This window comes from Oryza sativa, chromosome 9 (assembly GCF_034140825.1).
Source record: "Oryza sativa Japonica Group chromosome 9, ASM3414082v1".
NCBI classification, from domain to species: Eukaryota; Viridiplantae; Streptophyta; class Magnoliopsida; order Poales; family Poaceae; genus Oryza; species Oryza sativa.
In genome coordinates this window covers 15,838,886-15,863,863 of record NC_089043.1, presented here as the reverse complement: position 1 = coordinate 15,863,863, position 24,978 = coordinate 15,838,886, and the positions used below count along the sequence as shown (strand labels likewise).

The 24,978-nt window shown below is 37.0% G+C and overlaps 1 protein-coding gene across 1 annotated transcript; it reads left to right on the top strand.

Moving 5' to 3' along the window:
- The first annotated feature begins 1,121 nt into the window (after window positions 1–1,121).
- LOC4346837 (probable LRR receptor-like serine/threonine-protein kinase At1g51810) lies at window positions 1,122–24,117 on the top strand. Its single transcript, XM_015755410.3, has 12 exons — window positions 1,122–1,262; window positions 1,505–2,045; window positions 13,911–14,377; window positions 15,576–15,714; window positions 15,793–15,864; window positions 21,374–21,451; window positions 21,606–21,760; window positions 21,865–22,127; window positions 22,243–22,369; window positions 22,788–22,856; window positions 23,176–23,365; window positions 23,457–24,117. Exons 1-12 carry the CDS (start codon window positions 1,190–1,192, stop codon window positions 23,845–23,847), a joined length of 2,565 nt encoding a protein of 854 aa, XP_015610896.1. The 5' UTR covers window positions 1,122–1,189; the 3' UTR covers window positions 23,848–24,117.
- Window positions 24,118–24,978: the final 861 nt, after the last annotated feature.

The window sequence follows — 24,978 nt, the reverse complement described above, 5'->3', positions numbered from 1 at the left end:
ACACCATCCTACCATCGAGATCGACGATTGACACTGGTGGAGAAATGCTCTTTACTTTCGGTTTGGAACCTTTTGTAGTCCCGATTTTTTAACCGGGACTACAAATCCTTGACTAAAGATCGTTATCTTTAGTCCCGTTTCAAGATCGATCTTTAGTTCCGGTTAGTAACACCAACGAAGAGTAAAGAGGGGAATCTACCAACCGGGACTAAAGAGGGTAGCGCCACGTTTCTCTTTTTTTTTTTCATTATTGTTTGAATATTGATTTCACACCAATCTCACCAAAATCAAAAAATCATCACAAATTCCAAATCAAGATACCACTACATCCCAGATCAAAGTAACAACATCATAAAGCATAATATTCACATCACAAATTGTAAAAAAAAAAATCATAAATTCTAAAAAAAATTACATCACAGATCAAATACAAATACATCACAGATCCAATGAATCACATATTGTTTGAAAAAAAAGAAAAAAAAGAGAAAAAAAGAAAAAGAAGGAAGAAACCGGCCGCCGCTAGCTCCTGCCGTCGCCGTCCGCGCCCGGGCCCCCACCTCCGCACCCCTCCACCGGCCTCGCTAGCTCCTCGCCGGCTCTACCGAGAGAAGAGAAGAGGAATAGAGAGGATAGGAGTGTGAGAGAGAGGAGGAACAGGAGATATAAATTTTTGAGGATAAGAGTAATTAAGAGATTATATACGGTATATTGATTTTTAATCCCAGTTAGGAACAATAACCGGGACTAAAGATCTCTGGTACCTAACAGCCTCTGACACGAGGTGAACCGGGACTAAAGATCATCTTTAGTCCCGGTTGGTGTTTCTAACCGGAACTAAATATCATATAGTCCATTTAGTCCCGGTTTTTAATGGGACCGAAACTATTATGAATTTGGGTCGACTGATCAAAGATGATTTCTCCAGTAGTGGAACTGATAGGTAAAGGTCAGACTGTGTCACGGGCGCTGAAGATGACCAAGTCAGTCAACGTATTTCCATAAGAGAGAGAATGAAAACAAGTGAGAGCAATAATGCCACGTACGTACACTCGCTAATTAACAAGTCGGTCAACTCCAAGTTAACTTGCTCTCTACGACATCTTAAACCCCGGATATATAATAAGGAGCTAATTAGCGCACTAATTTCTCGGTCGCGTGCTAGCTAGTTAATTTCGGCTGCTAAACAATGGCACTCTTCCTTTTCCTCGCTGCAATCGTGTTAGCCGCCGCGTCTCCTGCCGTCGGCCAGCTGCCAGCAGGTTCATCCGAGCTACTAGCATGATTAATGCAAACTAGTTTATGTGTACTCCCTCAATAAAAACAATTTACTTTTATAAATAAATCTAGATATAATATTTTGGAAATGAAGGTAATATAAAATTAATACTCCATAATAACGGTTCATCATATCAATAGATGGTTTATTAGTTATTATAGTCGATGATTCTCATTTCTTTTGTGTCCATCAACATTTTCTTTATGCATAATGTATAAAATGCAGGTTTCTTGAGCATTGACTGTGGCCTAGAGGCCAACTACAGCGGCTACAAGGACACTGACACTGGCATCGTCTACGTCTCCGACGACCCGTACGTTGACACCGGGAAGAACCACCGGATCTCGGCCGACAGTACCTACCAGCGTTTCTACCAGACGATCAGGAGCTTCCCCACAGGGGAGAGGAACTGCTATGCTCTCCCCACCGTCTACGGGGACAAGTACATTGTCCGGGTGATGATATCTAGGAACAGCCAGATGATCAGCTTGTTGTGGCCGACGTTGCCGCAGTTTGCCCTGCACCTCGGGGCGAACTACTGGGACACCGTGCAAGACGACAGTACCGAGGTGTACGAGGCGTTGTTCATGGCGTGGGCGAGCTGGGCGCCGGTGTGCCTCGTGAACACCGACCAGGGAACGCCATACGCATCGGCGATTGAGCTGAGGCCGCTTGGCAACGAGCTCTACCCGGCCGTCATGGCCAACCAGTCCATGCGCATGTCTATTCGGTGCAGGATGGGGCAAACAGACAGCTCTATTACTCGGTATGGTCTTCAATGGCAGTACATATATTTTTTATTAATTATTAATTACTATTTGCTAATCATGTCACTTATGTTGTGCTTCAATTTAAATAATTCTCTGTTCAGAATTATATATGTATAAACAACAACTAATTAATTTTAACTCTAGTGTAGAGTTTGAATTACCCCTAAACTATCATCCCGTTCGATTACGTCTGAAATTATGATACGAGATATCCATTTTCTCCCTTTATTTTTACCCCCCACAACTTCTCAGACAGGACAAGAAACCTCCCAACCCAGTCAAGAGTAATTCTTTTTCCTGCGTGGCACATAATAAAAAAAAGTTAAAAAATATGTTGGCTGACACACATGTTATTCACGAGGATTTCTTCTTCTTCGGACAACCACAATGTGTGAAAAAAGATAACCTTGTTTTAATTGTACTTGTAAAGGGAGCGATATACACTGTATAAAGTGACATTAGCTTAGGATGCACCCTATGCTTAGGCCCCCTTTGATTCAAAGGAAATTTATAGGAATTTTAGAGGATTTCTTTCCTATAGGAATTTTTCCTATATAGCCCTTTGAATCAAAGGAATGGATTTTATGTAATCTATTGAAATTCCTATGGATTGCCTAATGCCATGCAAGTTTTGGAGGAATTCTAACATGAGGTAAAACATCTTGGAAACTTTCCTTTGAGTCTTTATCTCTCCTCTAATTCCTGCGTTTTTCCTGCGGTTCAATCAAACGACCATTCCTGTATTTTTCCTGTGTTTTGCAATCCTCTGTTTTTACACTTACATTCCTATCAAAATCCTGCGTTTTTCCTATTCCTATGTTTTCTCATTCCTGCGATTCAAAGGGGCCCTATAAAGTCTACCACAAGTAAAAAAAAAGTATTTTTTTTCTCTAATTCACTTTATGGACAAGACCTAAAACATTTTTTTTCATTTTATGTGGGCCATCTTGTGGCTAAGTCCAAACTATAGCATTGTGGATATTGCTTTAGGGTTAACAATAATCTACTATTAATGTAAAAAAACAATGATCTACTATTCATGGGGTCTGCCTCATTCATGGGGTGTGCCTCAACGTTACACTACACCACAAACAAACATTGAGGATGTCCTTCCTTCCATTCCCCTTTCTCTCTCTATCCCTTTTTTGGGCACAAAGAGGCGCCATGCACATGTAATTTAAATCCAAAGGACGGATGCAGTAGTTAAAAAGTGTTTTACGGATAAGAAAAAATCAATCACTAACAAAAAGGTGTAGGATCGAATAGCAATAACTAAGCCAACCAGAGGGGGGTGAATGGTTGGTATACCCAAAAACCGAAAACTTTTAGCGGAAATAAAAGTTACCCTCGAATTCGACGAAGATCGGTTTGACCGAGATTGATCTGTCGGTCTGACTGTGTGGATGCCGCCGGTCTGACCGGTATAGATCACCCGGCCTGACCGCCGATGTCGCCTACCGCGCCTATCGCCGCCGCCGGTCGGACCGCCCGTATGCCGCCGGTCTGACCACCGCTTGTCGCCGGTCTGACCGCCGGTATATCGCCGGTTAGACCGCCGAAACCCGGTGAAACACAAATCGAAGAACTCTTAAAGTGGATGACGACTTTATTACTTCTCTATGTGTTTAAAAAGTGCACCAACAGCACTCCTTACAAAACTTTCGACTAAACTCGAAACCCTAACTCAAAACTCAACTCAATTGCTCTCAAAAGCGATACTGGGAAGCCTCACGCTCCCCCTCTATTTATACCCGAGGTAGGCAGCCTAAAGCCACGAACCAAACTCATACTAGGAGTCCTAAACACCTTAGGAAACCCTCTAGTACAAAAAAGAAACTTTACATAACCAATCGTACCAAATTTGGACTCCTTTCAAATTTGACTCTGCATCCCATACGCACATAATAACTCCATCGTATGCCATATGGAATCTCCATCAACCACGTGCATCAACTCTAGCCTAAGTATCCCGCATGATCTCTGACCACCACGGACGTCGTCTTATCCCTAAGCCGACTCCCGGTCCATCACCGCAAAAACTCTCCCGAGGCATCGAGTCACCTACACATGAAATAAACAAAGAAACCATATTCCGAGACCAAGCTATCTCCAACTTGACTCATTAGTAGCAAACAACAGTATTACATACGTATAGTATTCATCTAGAAGTCATAATCATGAAATAATTACGGATATCTAAATAAACAACCGAAACCGAAAGCGACACAGAGTCGGCCGGTCAGACCACGGGCTGCGCCGGTCTGACCGCGCATATACCACCGGTCTGACCGGTTACCAGAGCCCGGTCTAACCGGTCACATAAAATGACAGCAGTTTCCTGTAGATTCACCTGTGAAATCCAATCATCTCCAAAACCACTTCGTGAATAAATTCGAAATAACAAAACCAATAATCTCCAATGCCCAATTGTTCAACACAGAATAATAATCAAAAACACGTTTGATTTTACAATCTCCCCCTTGATGAACACATTGGCAAACCCATCAAAAATGTTTTGGTGTTTGGAAAAATAAAAACAAAAGTGGTAAAAAGCATACTTCGTACAAACGTACACATCGTGCTCAAAAATCCAAAAGAAAACTTCGCCCTCTTTGTAAAAGAAAGAAATTCCCAATTGAACCAAAAACATGCTCTTCTCAACAACTCATTCGCTTCTCCAAGAAATTCACCTTGCTTCTCCCAAAAATCCAAAAATTTTACCTTGCTTCTCCTCCTTTTGACAATGATTTCATCAAGCATAGGAATTATGTTCATCAATGTTCAAGAGCTTAGCATACATATAGCATATCAAGTCATGTGTTGCAATAAAAAGAAGATGAACCCATCTATAATATAACAAGCATGCATTAAAGTATAACCATGATCCAATGATTTTACAATAAAGTTTGAATCAACAATCAAAATTCATGATTTCATATGATTTATAAGGTAACATCTTAACAAGCACATAGGTTGAAGAATAAACACTAAACACATATGCCTATTGCATTTATCACTCTTTTTCAAATAACCTTTAGCACAAAACAATAAAGAGAATTTTTGAAAATTTTCTTTTCTTGAGCCTTTTTGCTAATATTTTTTTCTTTTTATTCCGGGTACGTCCCTATCGTCAAGACTGTTTCCACGGATTCGGCACCCATTATTTTGCTCACATCGAATACGTACTTGTCGTCAAGACTGTTTCCAAGGATTCGATATTCATTTTTTTCATATTTTTATTCTCTTTTCACAATGAGCAATTAAAGTTATTTGAGGAATAACAAGTCAATAAAGCATATATGTAGAGCATTTATAAATCAAACCATATGCTAGCATCAACATTGCATATTTGCTTAATTCAAGTATAGAATTTAAGTGTCATGCATCATCTCACTTAAAAGCAAAATCTAAATCTCATGAAAAGACTAGAATACATACAAGCTATGCTAGAGACAAATAAACCTTCAAAATATTGCTAGCATGCATAAGAAAATACCATATGCATAAACAAAGCTCTCTTTTCTCAATTTTTCTCATTGTCATATTTTTGCTTGATAAAACCTTGAGGTACAAACTCCCCCTCAAACCATGCCAAAAAGATGAATTACGCCCAATTCACCACGAAGAAAAGCAAAGCGATTAGAATCCAAAGGTTTAGTGAAAATATCAGCAAGTTGCAACTTTGTGTCCAAAAACTGCAATTCCACATCTCCCTTCTCAACATGATCCCTCAGAAAGTGAAAACGAATATCAATGTGCTTTGTGCATGAGTGTTGAATAGGATTCTTAGCAATATTAATAACACTTGTATTATCACAAAAGAGAGGTACTTTCTCAAAAGTAAGACCATAATCTTTCAAAGTAGATAAAAGCCAAAGAATCTGTGAACAACAACTAGCAGCAGCAACATATTCAGATTCAGCAGTTGATTGAGCAACACTAGATTGTTTCCTAGAAGACCATGCAATTAATGATGTACTAAGAAAATGACAAGTTCCACTAGTACTTTTTCTATCAATTCTACAACCACCAAAATCAGCATTAGAATATCCACTTAAGCATATAGAAGATGAAGTAGAATACCAAATTCCAAACTCAAGTGTATGATTCAAATACCTCATTATTCGCTTGACCGCTTGACGATGTGAAGCACGAGGAGAAGCTTGAAAGCATGCACACAAAAACACAGCAAATTGTATGTCTGGCCTAGAAGCAGTTAGATACAACAAAGATCCAATCATACTTCTATACTCCTTTTGATCAATAGCTTCACCATCTTCATCAGGATACAACACAGCTGTAGAACCAATTGGTGTTGAAATTGGCTTGCAATTCTCCATCTTGAACCGTCTCAAAAGATCCTTCGTATACTTCGTTTGATGCACAAAAGTACCTTGAGGTGTTTACTTAATTTGCAATCCCAAAAAGTACAATAACTCACCCATCATGCTCATCTCAAATTCCCTGCGCATAGTCTCAGCAAACTCTACAACCAAAGCGTGAGTTGAACAACCAAAGATGATATCATCCATATAAATCTAAACGAACAGTTGATTATCACCATGCTTAAGAACAAAAAGCGTTTTGTCAACCTTTCCCATTGTAAAACCTTTCGCAAGCAAAAAGTTCTTAAGCCTATCATACCATGCCCTAGGAGCTTCTTTCAAACCATACAAAACTTTAGACAATTTAAAAACATGGTTGGGAAAATCAGGATTTTCAAAACCTGGTGGTTGTTTGACATAAACTTCCTCCTGTATAAAACCATTTAAAAAAGCACTTTTAACATCCATTTGATACAATTTAAAACCTTTTGAAGCAGTAAAAGCCAACAAAAGTCTAATTGCCTCAATTCTAGCAACAGGAGCAAAAGTTTCATTAAAATCCAAACCCTCTACCTGAGTAAAACCTTGAGCAACAAGTCTAGCTTTATTTCTCACAATCAAACCATCCTCATTTTGTTTATTTTTGAAAACCCACTTGGTTCCAATAATATTATGTCCAGAAGATGGTTCAACTAAAGTCCAAACTTTATTTCTCTCAAAATTTTCAAGTTCTTCATGCATGGCGTTAATCCACGATTCATCAGTTAATGCATGTGACACATCTTTGGGTTCAAAAGAAGCAACAAATGCAGAATTTCCACAAACATCATGAGTCGTTACCTTAAACCTTGTAATCCGCTCACCTATATTACCAATAATTTGTTCCGGTGGATGTCATCGTTGAATATGCAAAGGAGCAGCAACTTCTGAAGTTGATCCACATTCTGTATTAGTACTCGTCGAAGTAGTAATATCTGGAGAACCATCTCGATCAGCATCAACAGTACCCAAACCCGACGAACCTGGCCGGTCTGACTGCACGTCCTGAGCCGGTTTGACCGGAGGTGAGCCGGCGGTCTGACCGGCCTGGCGCCCAGTCTGACCGGCCGAGCCGACCTCGTCATCGTCGTTGTCGTAATCGCCCTCGTCTTCAAAAATACGACCATCCTCCCCTTGAACCTGTGACAGTGTACCTGCAATATCGGGTCTAGTAACTGGACTAGCCTCATCAAAAGAAACTTCACAAGTCTCAACAATTTTGTAAGTCTCCAAAATAAGTACACGATAGCCACGAGTATGTGCGGGGTAACCAAGAAACAATCCATTGGTAGAACGTGCCTCAAACTTATCCAAATTTCCAGATTTCAAGACAAAGCACTTGCAACCAAAAACACGCAAATGTGAAACTTTGGGTTGATGACCAAATCGAAGTTCATAAGAAGTTTTTCCAAGTTTTGATCTCAAGAAAACTCGATTTGAAATGTAACACGCAGTGTTAATAGCCTCAGCCCAAAATTTCTAGGAGTTTTATATTCATCCAACATCGTTCTAGCCATCTCAACCAAAACACGGTTTTTCCTTTCAACAACACCGTTTTGTTGAGGAACACGAGGAGAAGAAAATTCACGCTCAAGACCTCTTTCATTGCAAAATTGTTCAAAAGAAGCATTTTTAAACTCACCACCATTATCTTTGAATTCTTTTCAAAGAACCAGAAAATTCAAGATTCAATTGAAGAAACAAACCACGAAAGTGTTGAAAAACTTCATCCTTAGTTGCCATAAAGAAAACCCAAGAATATCTAGAAAAATCGTCAACAATAACCAACACATACCACTTTCCTCCAACGGATTGCACTCTAGCTGGATCAACAGTGTCCATGTGTAATAGCTGTCCCGGTGCATCCGTCATCACAGAAACAATAGGAGCATGTGAAGTAGAAACCATCTTAGCATGACGACACGTTGTACAAACCAAATCAAGATCTTTCTTATGTTTAGACAAACCATGAACAAGATCCAAACCACTTAACCTAGTGAGATGATCAAAACCAACATGTCCAAGTCTACGATGCCAAAACATCACATCTTTATCAAACTTAGCAACCAAACATGTTGTCACAGGTGCAACAGGATTTTCAAAATCAGCTTTAAACACTCTTTCATAGCGAGAAATATTCAACACAGAATCACCACAAGAATCAAAATTGTTCTTAAAGTGAACCTCAAAATTTTCATCAATAATTTGTGAAACCGAAAGCAAATTGTACTTTAAGTCCTCAACCAAAGCTACATTCTTCAATTCAAATTTTTCATTTACCTTACCAAACCTGTAGCGAGAACAGCACTTGTAGAAGCATCACCAAAGATAATCGATTCAGACTTGGATGCCTTTTTGAGGGAGGAGAACCAATTTTTATCACTGGTCATGTGCCGCGAACAACCGGAATCCACGATCCACACGTTCTCCTTCCTTGCCACCAAAGCCTATACACAAGCAGAAGTCGAAGCCTCAGTACTGGGGTTAGATGATAATAAAAATTTAGGAATCCAGTACTGAGACACACGACCAGAAGATCCAATAGGCATATATCCACGTGCAAAATCAATTTGAGAATTTTTAGAAAAATTTCTCCGAGACCGGTCTGACCGAGGTACAGTGGCCAGTCTGACCGCTTCTGTACCGCCGGTCTGACCGGTGCTCGGTCTGACCGCCGCTCAGCAGCAGTCTGGCCGGTCGCTGTTCTGACCGCGGGACCCACTGCGGTCTAACCAGTTTCCTTGAGGGAAAACCAGATTTTTGCCACTTTGATTTTGCAAAAGCAATCTCTCTCTCCTTTTTCTGTTTATGAGCTAATCTGAAACAAAAACCAACAATATGTCCATCTTTGCCACAAAAAGAACAAGTATATTTTTCATGATGTTTAGACACATTGGTAGCATTAGAAGACTTAGCAACACAAGCAACAACAGGAGGTTTTGCATGCACAACATTTCATTTTGAAGAAGATGCATTCAAGGTAGACATGATACCAGCAGATTTAAACACAGTTTTATTAGCATAAGGTTTAACCAAAATCTCACCAATTCTAGCACCAACACCTAACACAACAGGATGATGTCTAGAATTATGAGCATAAGGATTAAAACCTAAACCACGGTTATGTGTGCTAACCTTAGATTGAGCTAAAATTATGTTGAGGTTCTTTTTACCATCAGAAAATCTTTGCAAAGAATTTTTCAAATAAGAAACCTCTTTTTCCAAATTAGCACAATTTTCACAATCTACCATGACACCTTTCTTTTACGACATTTGGGGCAAGAAAGCACTTCATTATTTTTCACATCTTCCATGTACTCAACACGACCTAAAGCATCTTTTAGTTTTATCTTATTCAAATTACATGTTGAGCAATCCAAATCATGTTAAACATCAAACTAGCATGAAGAGCAATTTGATATTTTTGCAACAACTTTTTAGTTAAAAACAACTCATCCAAAGTGCGTGTATGCATTGCAAAACTACAAGCAAGAGAAGATTTATTTTTCAAATCATATGCAGCATTAACATCTCTAATTTTTGAAATCTCATTCATTAAAACCTCACAATTTGAGCAATCATCATCATTAGGAATAAGAGATTTTAATCTATCAATTTCAGATTTAAGAGACTCAATGACAAATTCCTGTTTTCTATACATCTTCTCACACTTCATATTTTTTGCACTTAAAATATTAATAGCTTCTTCAAAAGCACTTACCTCATGATCTTCATACTCTATATCCGATTTACCACGCGCCATGAAGCAAACACCGGAGATGTTCTTTCCCTTATCATCATCTCCACTCTCACCATCTACATCACTTGATGGCTCAAATGCGGCTTAGACTTGATCAAAGGCCCTCCTAAGATTCTCCTTAAACTTCCTCGCTTGAGATGTGCCTTTCGGCTTGTTATTGTTGTTGGTCTTCTCACCATCTTTGTCTTCTCTTTTGCCTCTCCCAAGCTTAGGACAATGCGAACGTAGATGATCAATTGAACCACATTCAAAGCAACGATTTGGACCACCTCTTTTCCTATTCCTGGCATTATTCATAACTCTAGCAATTCTGTTAGCAACCAAAGCCAAATCCTCCTCCTCAATTTGTTTGAGTTGATCATCAGATGTGGCATATTAAACAGCAAGAAAAGAAGGCTTAGATGAAGAAGCATCAACATCCAAAGAAGAAGAAGAAGAAACCAAAGCACTCGACTTAGAATCAGCTATTCGAGAAAGAACATTCATCTCATGTGTTTTCAATTTTGTGTAAAGTGAATCCAAAGTCAAAGTAGACATGTTAACAGACTCCCAAATAGATATGTCAAGACCATTCAAAAAGTGACGAGAAATATCAGATTGTGGATAATTAGCATTATAAGAAGAATCAACAGATCTAAGATCACTCAAAATTTTATTAAACCTAGAGAGATAGTCATCCAAAGCTTCTCCACGTTTCATCTTAAATTTAAAGTACCCCTTTTTGAAAATATCACGACGAAGTTCTTTTATGTTATTTGTTCCTTGATGAAAGTTACTCAAAGCATTCCAAATATCATGAGCAGTTTGAAGGTGTGCAACACGATCATAATCTGAACGAGAAATACCACTCAAAAGAAAGTTGCGAGCTTTGCAGTTTTGTTCAAAAGCAGTTTTTTCAGCAGCAGTATTAATAGCTTCAGGAATCACATAAGGATGAGAAACTTTTCTCCAAATCTCATAATCTTCAGCCATAATATAAGATTGCATCCTACTACACCAATGAGAAAAATCTGTTCCATCGAAAACATGAGGCTTAGCTGAAAACCTAACAGGAGTAGCCATGGCAAGAACTCTAGATCGATAAAAATCCAAAGAAGAACACAAGACTCTGATACCACTTGTAGGATCGAATAGCAATAACTAAGCCAACCAGAGGGGGTGAATGGTTGGTAAAACCAAAAACGGAAAACTTTTAAAGGAAATAAAAGTTACCCTCGAATTCGACGGAGATCGGTCTGACCGAGATTGATCTGCCGGTCTGACCGTGTGGATGCAGCCGGTCTGACCGGTATAGATCACCCGGTCTGACCGCCGATGTCGCCTGCCGCGCCTGTCGCCGCCGTCGGTTGGACCGCCCGTATGCCGCCAGTCTGACCGCCGCTTGCCGCTGGTCTGACCACTGGTATATCGCCGGTTAGACCGCCGAAACCCGGTGAAACACAAATCGAAGAACTCTTAAAGTGGATGAAGACTTTATTACTTCTCTCTGTGTTTACAAAGTGCACCAACAACACTCCTTATAAAAATTTCGACTAAATTCAAAACCCTAACTCAAAACTCAACTCAATTGCTCTCAAAAGCGATACCGGGAAGCCTCACGCTCCCCCTCTATTTATACCCGAGGTAGGCAGCCTAAAGCCACGAACCAAACTCATACTAGGAGTCCTAAACACCTTAGGAAACCCTCTAGTACAAGAAAGAAACTTTACATAACCAATCGTACCAAATTTGGACTCCTTCCAAATTTGACTCTGCATCCCATACGCACACAATAACTCCATCGTATGCTATATGGAATCTCCATCAACCACGTGCATCAACTCTAGCCTAAGTATCCCGCATGATCTCGGACCACCACGGACGTCGTCTTATCCCCAAGCCGACTCCCGGTCCATCACCGCAAATACTCTCCCGAGGCATCGAGTCACCTACACATGAAATAAACAAAGAAACCATATTTCGAGACCAAGCTATCTTCAACTTGACTCATTAGTAGCAAACAACAGTATTACATACGTATAGTATCCATCTAGAAGTCATAATCATGAAATAATCACGGATATCCAAATAAACAACCGAAAGCGAAAGCGACACAGAGTCGGCTGGTCAGACCGCGGGCTGCGCCGGTCTGACCGCGCATATACCACCGGTCTGACCGGTCACATAAAATTACAGCAGTTTCCTGTAGATTCACCTGTGAAATCCAATCATCTCCAAAACCACTTCGTGAATAAATTCCAAATAACAAACCAATAATCTCCAATGCCCAATTGTTTATCACAAAATAATAATCAAAAATACCTTTGATTTTACAAAAGGTACATCCACAAATATAAGCACTTGTGGATTTTTTTAGAGAGATTAAGGACATAGGGAAAATAATATAGTACACCTCATCTAACTAGAGGTGGGAGAGTGGTCGAAAGTAACATCGGGTGAAGATTAAATGAGGTGTAGCTGGGTGGGAGAAAGTGTTTATATGTATTTTTGGCCAAAGGGAGTAGACTATATTTATTTATTTTATGTTGGCAAGAATCCACACCAAAGTATATTAATTCGTATTTTGAAGTTATAATATTATTTTTTTATTTTATCCTTAAGAAAAAGATAAATGTAAGCTGTTGGATATTTTTCTAGTGGTCGAAAGCAGTACGATTCACAGCTAAGGAAGACATATCAATCCCTTACAAAAAATGCTCCTGTAATCTATCTTTTGTTCTAATCCTTTGAGCTGGCATTACGGTAAGTTTTCCCATATATAATCTGTAATTTTTAATTCTAATCCTGATGATTTCCATAGTTGATCTATTGGATCGCTTAATTAGCACGTCCGCTATGTCAATCCTTCAACGTGATTATCGTCCATCACGTGGCCTGGCCTTTCCATAAATCGAACTTATATGCTGCCTCAGTGCCTCTGTATAAGAACTTAGTGTGTATTTCATTTGGAAAATAATCTCTAGGACCAAACTAATTTGATCATTGACTGTTCATAAAATGCATTATTAATTAATATCTATGGAACCAACAATTATGAAAGCACTTTGCAATACAAAGATATTAATAAAACTTTGATATACTATATATATACTTGTACTTAAATTAATTGTTGGCCAAAATCCATAAAGTTTGACTTTTCAAAAATACGTCTTATATTTTTATATGCAGAGAGAACTGTATAAGTATATATGCTTCCTAGTTTTGACATTAATACCCATTGAAAATTAGTTTCTATTTTTGCTATTATTCATCAGTCAACTAATATTTTCGCCACTTTTTCAAGCAAACTTTATAAAACTACATACACTTTGACTACTATCATAAAACTACAGGTTTTATGGGACGTATAAAAAAATTTAGCACTAAAATTATCAAGAAACTATCGTTGCTCAAGGATTAAAGTTTATGAAATTAGCAAAAAGAAAGGCATATTAAATATTTAATGTTAATTTTATCACGAAATTATAGCTTTTGCAACTCAGACAGACCAATAGTGCTAGGAATCCGAACTATATTGTTCTAGGAATCCGAACTATATATAAAACAAGTTGTTTTATGATAACTTCATTACTAAATTTACTGTTTGGTAATACTCCACTTAAACATGTATTTCATAACAAATTTAATACTAAATATACAGTTTTATAATATGCCATCTTATATTTGTAGTGTTTTATAGTTTAGTCAAAAACATATGTAGGCCTATGAATTTAAAATTGTTCATTCCATTCACCTAGGTTTCCTGATGATCAACATGATCGGTACTGGTGGACGACGCCCACTAACCCAATGTGGGCGAATCTGTCGACCACGTCAGACATTCAGGAGGAGTCCAGCTTGTTCGGAGTTCCCTCGGCAATCCTTCAGAAGGCTGTCACAGTGGTCGGGAATGGCACCATGCTCAACGTCACGTGGGAAGATAGATTATTCATTGAGTTCATGGTGTTCCTGCACTTCGCTGATTTCCAGGACAGCAAGATCCGGCAGTTCAATGTCTACTTCAACAACGACAGCCCTCTCCTGTACACCCCACTGTACCTGGCCGCTGATTACGTTTACAGCGTAGTTTGGTACAGCTCCACAAATGGAAAGTTCAACATCACTCTTGTGGCCACCGCCAAGTCCTTGCTGCCCCCGATGCTCAATGCTTACGAAATCTACACTCTCATTGCACATAGCACTCCCACAACGTTTTCCAAAGATTGTAAGGAACCCTTTCACCCACCACATACAAAGTATGTATCCTACTTCTCATACTATATATATCAAAGAATTAACATGCATCGACCGTAAATATACTTAGTTATGTTTTATGTTTATTTTTATTTTTTTAAGAATGGTAGTAACCAATCTAAAAAAGTGCCCTAATTTGCTGCCCAGAGTTGTGTTTTATATATATATATATATATATATATATATATATATATATATATATATATATATATATATATATATATATATATATATATATATATATATATATATATATATATATATATATATATATATATATATATATATATATATATATATATATATATATATATATATAAAGATAACATAAATATATCTTTTTGTCTCTGCAAGACTAAATATGTACATAACCAAAGGATGTACTCACGACTCCAATACTAGTACACCACTCCATCAATGATTATTCTTACAACAAGTGTGTGTGCACATATAGTACATATTTTACTAGATATCCTATAACGAACATACAATCCACTCAAAATTTATGAATTAAATATGTATGTGTGAATTATATATGTATGTGCAGAGGCGGAGCCAAAATTTTCTCAAGCCTTAGGCTGAATTAGTGTGATTTTCATAGGTTTGTTCTTTTCTTCTAGTTTTTCAAATTTTAGAGTGTTATTTCAATGGGTATTTAGGATCAGGACTCAGGAGTGACTATGTAATAGCCTACACAGAATTCAACTTGTGAAGTTCAGCATTACAAGGCTATATAAAAATACATGTATTCAATGAAGGCCTACTAAATTGGTGGCCAGGAGACCCATTGATCCATTTGACACTCTAGGAGTAGACTGATGACATTACGCAACAAAGAAGAAAGGTGTAAAAAAAGATGACATAAAAGAGGATAAATTAGTGCATTCATTTGAAGGACACAATGTACCCATTCATTGACGAGTCTTAAATCAATTTAGTATCATTGAGATCAATACTATTTGCATTGCCAAATTGGGTGGGGGTGGGGTGGAGGTGGAGAAAGCATAGATTGATACTATTTGCATTGCCTTCGAAATTCCTAATTAAGTGTTTACTTTTTTGATACGTTTGGAATGTTTCAGGAGAGGCTTGTGAATTTTTCATTTAAATTTTGTGTTATGTGCGATTTCTAATTTTTGTTGAAACTTGTCTTTATGTAAATATGCTAGTTGATGTCATCATGGCTATTAAATTTGAATACGGGATAAAGAAGAATTGGATGGGTGATCCATGTTCCCCATCCCAATTTGCATGGGATGGTGTGATATGCAGGAACACAAGTGATAATATTCCAAGGATAATATCTCTGTAAGTATCATTCACAAGATCTTCCATATACTATCGTTACCTTCGTCTTATGTTGGGTTACTTGAAATTGTTGTCCAGCGATCTTTCCAACAGCAACTTGCATGGGGTGATATCTAATAACTTCACACTTCTCACAGCACTCGAGAATTTGTAAGTCTTTATGAAATTCCTTTACCTTTTGTTACTTATTATATCTGGAATTTCCATATGACATCAATCATGACAAACTCAAACTTCAGAACATATCCATAGCTTATTCTCTCTCTCTCTCTCTCTCTCACACACACACACACGCACGCGCACGCGCGCACACACGCGCGCGCCACACGACTTCAACTTTACATTAGTATAGGCTTATTGTGCAAGTTTCATGGAGTTGAAGCTTATTAAGGTAGTCCAATATGTAGATTAAGTAAGACCATAAAAGCTAATAACTATACTACAATATGAAACCTTCACCAAGCATAAGATTTAATTTCTTTAAAGGGCATATCAAACAAAACTAAACTGATACTAGCTTTGGTTTAAATTACTTCTTGCTCTAGTTTTATCCTAAATCAAACATGTGTATATTTTACCATCAATTTCAAAATATTCATATAGTTTAACATAATAAGATTTATATTTTTAGATTCACCTTGTGAAAAATACTTTCTTAATATATACTCCCTTTGTGCCAAAATAATTCAACGTAGGATGGGATGTGACATATCCCCTATGTCCAGATTCATTGGGCTAGGATGGGTCATATCCCATGCTAGGTTGAGTTATTTTGGGATGGAGGGAGTACTTCATAAGTTGTTAAACTATACGAATTACTAGAAATTAATTGTGAAAGATATACATGTTTTATTTACCACAAAGATAAAATGATAAATAATTTGAAACGGAAAGTATATCTTAGTCCGAGATGGCTCCCATGCATGTGTTGCAGTACGGTTGATAGCTTAGATAAATTAGGCCAAATGATCACATGTTTTTATTAAGCATACAACCTTTAAATTAACTAGGGAGGAAGCCCGCATAGATGCGCTGGCAACCTATTTATAAAACATTGTTAAAAGAAATCATACTTCACCATGTTAATTATAAGAACCGCTTATTTATTAATTATAAGAACCATAGATTACCTTATAATTATATAAAACATAAATATCTAGACCATAAATTTTGATATACCAAATGACAATAGTATCTTTCATATTCAAACAGAAATAACTTTGTCCCGAATATAGGTAAACTCGTCTGTCACCATTATTTATTATCGTTGTATTATTAGTTATGTGCCTTTTAATAGATGGAATTACATCCATACAAGAAAACAAACTTAATATGTCATTAATACAACAAAAAGATCATCTCTACTTCATACGAAATTGTTCATGTCTCACTGGTGTTTAAATATATGTATAAATATTTTGAAGTATTGCTCCTACCAATTCATGGAATAAAACCATTAAAACTAGATATAAATGCCCCACTAATGGTTGAAGCCAACTGTAGCCACCAAGACTTTCTTCTCTGATGCGAGCACAATTTTAACGCTTAATTCATTATCAACTAAAGAATTGCATCAGTAAGTAGGCTAGTTAAACATTATTGTGAATAGTAGCCTCTCACTGGGGTCACCTTTACTCAGTAAAATAGCCCCACCATCCGTACAGTAGCAGAGCATGATATGTTATGCATGCTTGGCGCCCTTCAGGAAATGGCACATATAGATAAGATGAAAGTGATATTCTTTTTTTAGTTTTGAGTTCATTTATAGAATCTAGTTGGTTAATTGGTCCACTAAATTTTAGCTGTACAGATACAATTTTCTCTTCTGAAAATAAGCAGAGTTGATATTTTTTTATTATTATTGATCTGATTCAGCTATGCATGTTCATGGGGTAATATATGATGGATCAATATATGTTATCAAGTTTGTTTGTGCTGATTATTAAGACTATTATAATAACATGAAGATTGATAGAATGTGGTTCCATGTAATAGTTTTTTATTCAAAAGATAGTTAACATATTTATAAATTTTCTACAGAAAAAAGTGGGTTGTAAATGAATATAATATCCACTATCAGTAATTAAAAAGAATGGAGTAATTGTGAAGATTATTTGGGTAATAAAGACATAAAAATGGCTAGAATATTGTTCCATGTTAACTTTTTAATCCGAATTGATATATATACGTCGCGAATTTCACTTTGGGCCATATTTTATTACGAATGTTTTATTTTGGATGGGGTGCATATCGACGATCTCGGGTCTATCGGATTGTAATGATCAATTAACTGTCACAGTTATATGTAAGACAATATTTTTAATATATGATGTAGATGGATAGAAGAGTTGAGGTGGCCCAAAGTATCACAGTGGTAAAAAAAAAAAACCTGGTGCAAAGTAAAAATATTGGTTAAAGGGTGGTAAAAAGCGAAATATCAGTAATAAAAAGGTGCCTTAAAGTGAAATTTACTTTTTAGTATCGAGATTCGTGCTATATGTGGTAGAATGTGGAGAGATTCTTAGCTTAGCTATTGCTACTACTCCACCCTCTACTACTACCAGCACACGATGAGTAGAAATGTCAGATGCTAGGCATTCACGCGACTGGCAAAGTGCAGAGAGAGAGAGGGGTCATAATTAGTAGAATCTTCAATGTTTTTACATTGTAATTACACTATACTAATATTTACATTTATAGCTATAGCGTAACTGCACTATAATTAGGGCGTATTTTATATTACACTGGAGTGTAATTTTTAATTATTATTTTTTCCAAAATTTAATTACTGTTTTTTTATTTTTAGCCAAGTTAATTTTCTTTAAGTTTACAACGTCATATTAATAAATTATGTTGCATTTTGTTTGGTCGTAACCTTAGTGATCTCCTAATTATACTATGAAATCTGATTGTTTCAGCATTAGTTTTATGTCAGAAGAAATATACGGTCTCTTTTTTTTATTAAAATATAGTTAACATAGGATATGATGTAATATTTTTTATTGTATTATAAATACCCTAGCTAGAAAAACAACTGGAGAGAAAGGAGCCACAGCAGAGGGATAGACTGATCATGTACAAACTTTCTAATTCTTGTACATTTCTAATTTAAGGATTAGGAAGACGTGGTCAATAGTTTTTTTTTACGTACATACACATTTTTTTTCAAATAATAGTCTCCTGTACATGCATATATACATACATATATTTTCTCCGGATGAATAGTATGTATTTATTTTTCTCTCTTGCAAATACGCATGAGATTAGGAGAGAGGGATTAATTACTTTAATCTGATATGATCTAATCTAATCTAGTGGTTGAAAATAATAGTTCACCTGTACATGTGTAAATCAATTGTTATATATTTATTTTTCTCTTTTGCAAATACGCATGATATTAGGAGAGCTATTAACTACTTTAATCTGATCTAATCTAATATAATCTAATGGTTGAAAATAATAGTTCACATGTACATGCGTAAATCAATGGTTCGATATTTAGCTTTTATTTATTTCAGAATATATTGGATTTTATTGATCTTAAGTTATTAGTTTATTTCTAAATTAAACTATGACCATTTAACTCACCATGTTTATGTTAAATTTCTAGCTATACAATAGGGTGAGCATGCTTTCAAGGAAGAGTTTAGATGAGTTAGGTTGTTACACATACACCCAATACGCCTAAGCGAAAGTAGATTAAGTTGGGTTTTTTCACATTCAACCAGCACGTTTAGGCGTTAGGTTAGAGGGGCGGACTGTAGGAGGGCCGGCTAGCCACCTGCTTGGCCGAGCCTGGTGACGGCCGACCCTCCTGATCCTTCTCCCTGGTGGCGTGCTGCGGCTTCTCCCCCAGCACAGTAGCTATCCTGGCCCTCCTCCTAGTCGATCAATGAGAATAGAGAGAGAACCAGAGAAACGAACATGAGAAAGGGAGAGGGTGGATCGAAGATTCTATGATCCTTGTATTCGAGGGACAGGGGCACAATGGTCTTTTCAGCTTGCTAATCTGTGCAGAGAACAATTAATGAATGAAATTAAAATTGACTTAATCCCTCAAAATTGGGAAATTAGAGGTGACAACAAAACGGGTGGTGTTTTATTAGTTGCAATGTATAAGGCGTTTTAAAAAAAAAGTTCTAAAAAAAAGGCGGCTATGATACGGAGGATGTATCACAATGCTACTATGATACTTTGAAATATACTTTTTCTCTCGGAAATATATAGATATTATATACTCCTTCCATCTCAAAATATGAAGGATTTTGGGTAGATGACGCGTCCCTGTCCAAATTCATAGCACTAAGATACGTCATATCCATTCAAAATCCCTTATATTTTGAGACGGTGAGGAGTATATACTCATCCTAAAGACATATATACTATTTTAAAGGAAATCCCATATCACGGTACTGTATCACCGTACCAATATACTCAACCGAAGCATGCTCGAAAGCAGAGCATGAACCTGACCATGCAGATGATAGTCATTGTGAAATGTCTCTACTGAAGTTGTTTGCATAAGGAAGAGGATGAAGCAAAGCTACACATGAGAAGAAATCATGTGTAGTATTAATATACCATTGACTCACAATTGATCTGGTCATCGACCTCTTGTTGTTATCACCAGCAGTAGGCAAGGTAAAGAAGGATGATATGGTGTCGAAAGGAGAGGTGAAGAAAGTGAAAGGAGGAGGTACGTAGATTTAGAATTGAGGATTTGTGTGTAGAGCCGAGTACTGGGTAGACATGAGAATAGTATTTCTTGGGCTTCTTTGGAGAGTCTAAGAATCTAAGAAGGTACTAGTTGGTAGCCAGCTTCTGAAAATCTGAAAAATAGTATTTCTCAATTTCTACTTCATCCGTTTTATATTATAAGTCGTTTGATTTTTTTTCTAGTCAAATTTCTTCAAGTTTAACTAAATTTATAAAAAAATATAGTAGTATTTTCAACACTAAACAAACATATTATCAAACTATATTCAACGTTAGATTTAATGAAACTAATTGCATATTTTAGATGTTGTTAATTTTTCTCTAAATTTCATCAAACTAAACCAAGTTTGATTAGGAAAAAAGTCAAACGGCTTATAATATGAAACAGAGAATTAGCTTTTAGTTTATTTTTTGAATTCTACGATTACAGATTCTCAAAATCTGGACGAAAAGTTAGACTGGTTAGGGGAGCTGGAGGAGAAGGGATCAAGAACAATAACAAAAGTTGTGTTTGATGCCATGTTGCCAGCTTTAGGGTTGAACGTTCCAAATTGATGAAGCAATTAAAATTGGCTTAGCAGCTTGGAAGTGGGTGACTTACACCCATAGACAAGATTGACCATCGGCACCCTTCCTCAACCAGTCGGTGTGGTTCCTGCTAACTAATTTTCAAGGAAGAGAAGAAAGCTTGAACTTTTAGATAATTTGTTGTATTAATATTTGGTTTTCCCACTTCGATTGTGCAACTATTTAAGAATTTGCCTTACAACAATATAAGTTGGTGGATGTTACTAAAACATATTTAAGTTGGTAGATAACTGATTCTCTACCAAGTTTCCCCTGCTTTTTTATTCTTTAAATGTATAGATTTTTTTTTCTTGTAGCTAGATTGTCAACAAATCAAAACATTACTTAATCTCTCAATTTCATGTTAATTTCACAGAAATTTGACAGGCAACCAACTGGATGGAACAATTCCAGACTCCTTATGCAAACTAAATGCAGGGTCGTTCATTTTCAGGTCTGGATACTCTTGTTGATATTGTTCTCCCAATTAATATTATCTGAAGTTTAGAAAGAGATTCTCCTTCTGTGATCATTAGATATCTGACCATTAATGTACTTGCTTTCTACACCAAAGCAAACCCTAAACTCATGGTTTTATATACTTTCAGTTACAATTCTGATCAAGATGTGTGCAATAAAACAAGTCCGTCTTCTTCAAGAAGCAGAGCAACTATATTAGCTATCTCAATAGCAGCTCCGGTGATGGTAGTGGCTATACTTGGTACTTCATATATGATATGGAGAGTTAAAAGAAAGTCCAACTGTAAGTATGCTCTTCTATAACCTTTAAGGAAATATATTAATTGATTGCGAGAGTTTTACTTCATTGGCTATTTCTTTTATATAACTGGTTTTTGTGCGAATAAGTTTTCGCATACAATCCTCCCAGAGTTCTAGAACACACAAATGCTTCAAGAAATGAAAAATATCATTGGGATCATCTACAAGAAAATGAGAATCGTCAATTCACCTATGAGGACCTGGAGAAGATTACTGATAACTTCCAACTGATAATTGGAGAAGGAGGGTCTGGACGCGTGTACCATGGTCGTTTAGAAGACAATACTGAGGTCGCTGTCAAGATGCTTTCTGGAACATCGTCAAGTGGACTTAATGGGTTTTTAGCTGAGGTATCAACTTTAGAATACAAATTTCAACATAATACATGTGATTGCAAACTTGTGAGTCATACAGTAGCATTGTTCGCAGCTTCAGAGATTTACACATTTTTATCTCATTATATAGGTTCAGAGCTTGACAAAGGTGCATCACAAGAATCTAGTTTCATTGGTTGGTTACTGCTCAGAGAAGGCTCATTTAGCATTGGTTTACGAATACATGTCTAGAGGCAATCTGTTTGATCATCTGAGAGGTTTGTATATTGCAAAGTTAGTTCGGTTGAAAGTTTGAGCCTAAGAATTGACATGATGCATGTGTGACTATTTCAAAATCACATGTTGATCGATTTGTAGAAATACAAATATCTGAAGTAAAAATAATTTGTTGGGTTATCTACATGACTCTCTCTTCCGTGTAAAACAAATGCAACACAAAGTAACACTTTAATCTTAGTTTGCCTCCAAAAAAAGGAAAATAAAACAGCGTAATCATACTTGCATATATCTGATTTGTTGTTAATACTTGCTAGTTTCTATTTGTCAAAGGCTAATTGTGATTAAATTCAATATAAGAGTATGATATAACTGCATATATTTTCTGAAAACCTAGTGAAGGTTTTGGTTTGTGTTAACGTTATTCTAATGGTCTCTATGAATTCCACACATATGAAGGTAAAAGTGGTGTTGGTGAAAACCTGAATTGGGCAATGCGTGTGCGAGTTTTGCTGGATGCTGCACAAGGTACATATACTGCTATATATACAAATACAAGAATGCATATAAATAGATTCAGTAAATTACACAAAACTACAAAATAATTTATCCAAATAATCACAAAACTGTATATTTAAGAGTTTGTATCAGAGACTCTAGATTTTTGTGCATATATGAGTTATCACCATATGTAGTTCGCTGATACAAAGTCTTAAACTTCTGCAATAATTTGGATTTAGTATATGTAGTTTTACGAAATTTACTCATAGATTAATCTTAAGTAAATGTCTTAGAACTCAAGAACTCTTATCGCTATATTTTTTTTTTGGACATGTGATATATGTAGGACTGGATTATCTACACAAAGGTTGCAACAAGTCAATAATTCACCGGGATGTGAAGACTAGTAACATTCTCTTGGGTCAAAACTTACGAGCTAAAATAGCAGATTTTGGACTTTCTAAAACTTATATTAGTGATTCACAGTCTCACATGTCAGCCACTGTAGCTGGATCAATGGGTTACATTGACCCCGAGTATGTGCTTCTATATCCTTATCATATCATTGTTTACTTGTTTTGCATATATTCAAAAGAAAATAAAATTATTGCAATGTATTTTTCCAAGGTACTACCATACTGGCTGGATCACCGAGAATAGTGATGTCTATAGCTTTGGTGTTGTTCTTCTAGAGGTAGTCACTGGTGAGCTTCCGATATTACAAGGTCATGGTCACATCATTCAGCGTGTGAAACAAAAGGTTGATTCAGGGGACATCAGCTCCATTGCCGATCAGCGTCTTGGTAGTGACTATGACGTTAGCTCCATGTGGAAGGTGGTAGAAATCGCTTTGCTGTGCACGGAACCTGTAGCAGCTCGGAGGCCATCGATGGCAGCTGTGGTTGCACAGCTGAAGGACAGTCTAACATTGGAGGAAGCCCGTGAGGAAAGGGGCCTCAAGGAGAACCCAACGGATGAGGTGGCTATGCTGCCCACATCCGGTCCATCGGCAAGATGAAGATCAAGCTGTACCTGTACCTGCCCATGGTGCATCGTTCATGGTTACTAAATAATTGTGCATGAAGCCTATATGGATCGCACCACAACAGTACAATGGTCTTGTGATAAATTATGTAATGTTAAGCTATATATGTATGCTCATGCGTGCATTGCGATGGATTAAGTTTGTTTCTGTTTTTTTCCTAAGTGTACATTTGGTATTTGTTATCTTCTTCCTGTGCTTAAACTAATCGATATAGTGATAAATGGGGAGTTAATTTGTGCATTCCATTGTTCTTGTAAATGTTATTTCCTTATGCAAATGTAGGAGCATCCTCTGCTCCTTTGTGATTTGGACTATTCTTTGGTTGTTTCAATGTCACATGCATTTTGTTTTTCTTTTTCCTTAGAAGGAATGTGTTACAAAAAGGTTCAGCATTAAAGCAACAGAGTCAGGACAGAGTTTGAGCTAGTCTTGAAACAGGTAGAGCAATGCTTGTTGGCTTGAGTTTATGTGGTCGATGGGATGGTTAGAGCTCTCAACGGGGGAAACAATCCAACCATTGAAACATTTATTGAAAAAAAAATGAGAAAAATATTGTACACAATAACACAACATCAATGTTGTGCAAGATGAAGCAATTTTATGCAGTATGCAACATCAAAAGTGATTGATTCCATCAACGAGAGGTTTGTGAAGACACTACATCATTGACGAAAACTGCAAGGGCTGCACAATCTCGTGTTGTTTTCCTTGAAAAAAGAACCGCATGGACTCGAGCTTTTTTTTGGAATAAAATGAATGAATCCTTGAAGGAGGTGTTGATAGATCGTTATTGTGCTACCTACAAGAAATCCAAACACTAGATTTTAGCTGATGGTGGTTCTGTTGATTTCATGGGAACGCTAGATGCCCTCTGAACATATCAGGAGATTTGTTGTGCACTTGTGTTTGGGCAAGGTTATTTCTCCATGGTACCAGTCTTGAATAAGGAAGAACCCCCTCCCTCTTCACCAATCTCACCGATCTGATCATCGAGCTGCGGGAGCATCGGCAGAAGGATTTCAAAGCCCTTAGAAGGTTGGTAGCTCTTATCTCCCTCTACTTGGATGCTACTACAAGTGAGTGCTTGCTCACCTGTGCAGGAAT

Coding starts and splice junctions, on each gene's coding strand:
- LOC4346837 (XM_015755410.3), top strand. CDS start 1,190: ATGGCACTCTTCCTTTTCCTCGCTGCAATCGTGTTAGCCGCCGCGTCT. Junction 2,046..13,910: donor ACAGACAGCTCTATTACTCG/GTATGGTCTTCA, acceptor CCATTCACCTAG/GTTTCCTGATGATCAACATG. Junction 21,761..21,864: donor AGTTAAAAGAAAGTCCAACT/GTAAGTATGCTC, acceptor TGTGCGAATAAG/TTTTCGCATACAATCCTCCC.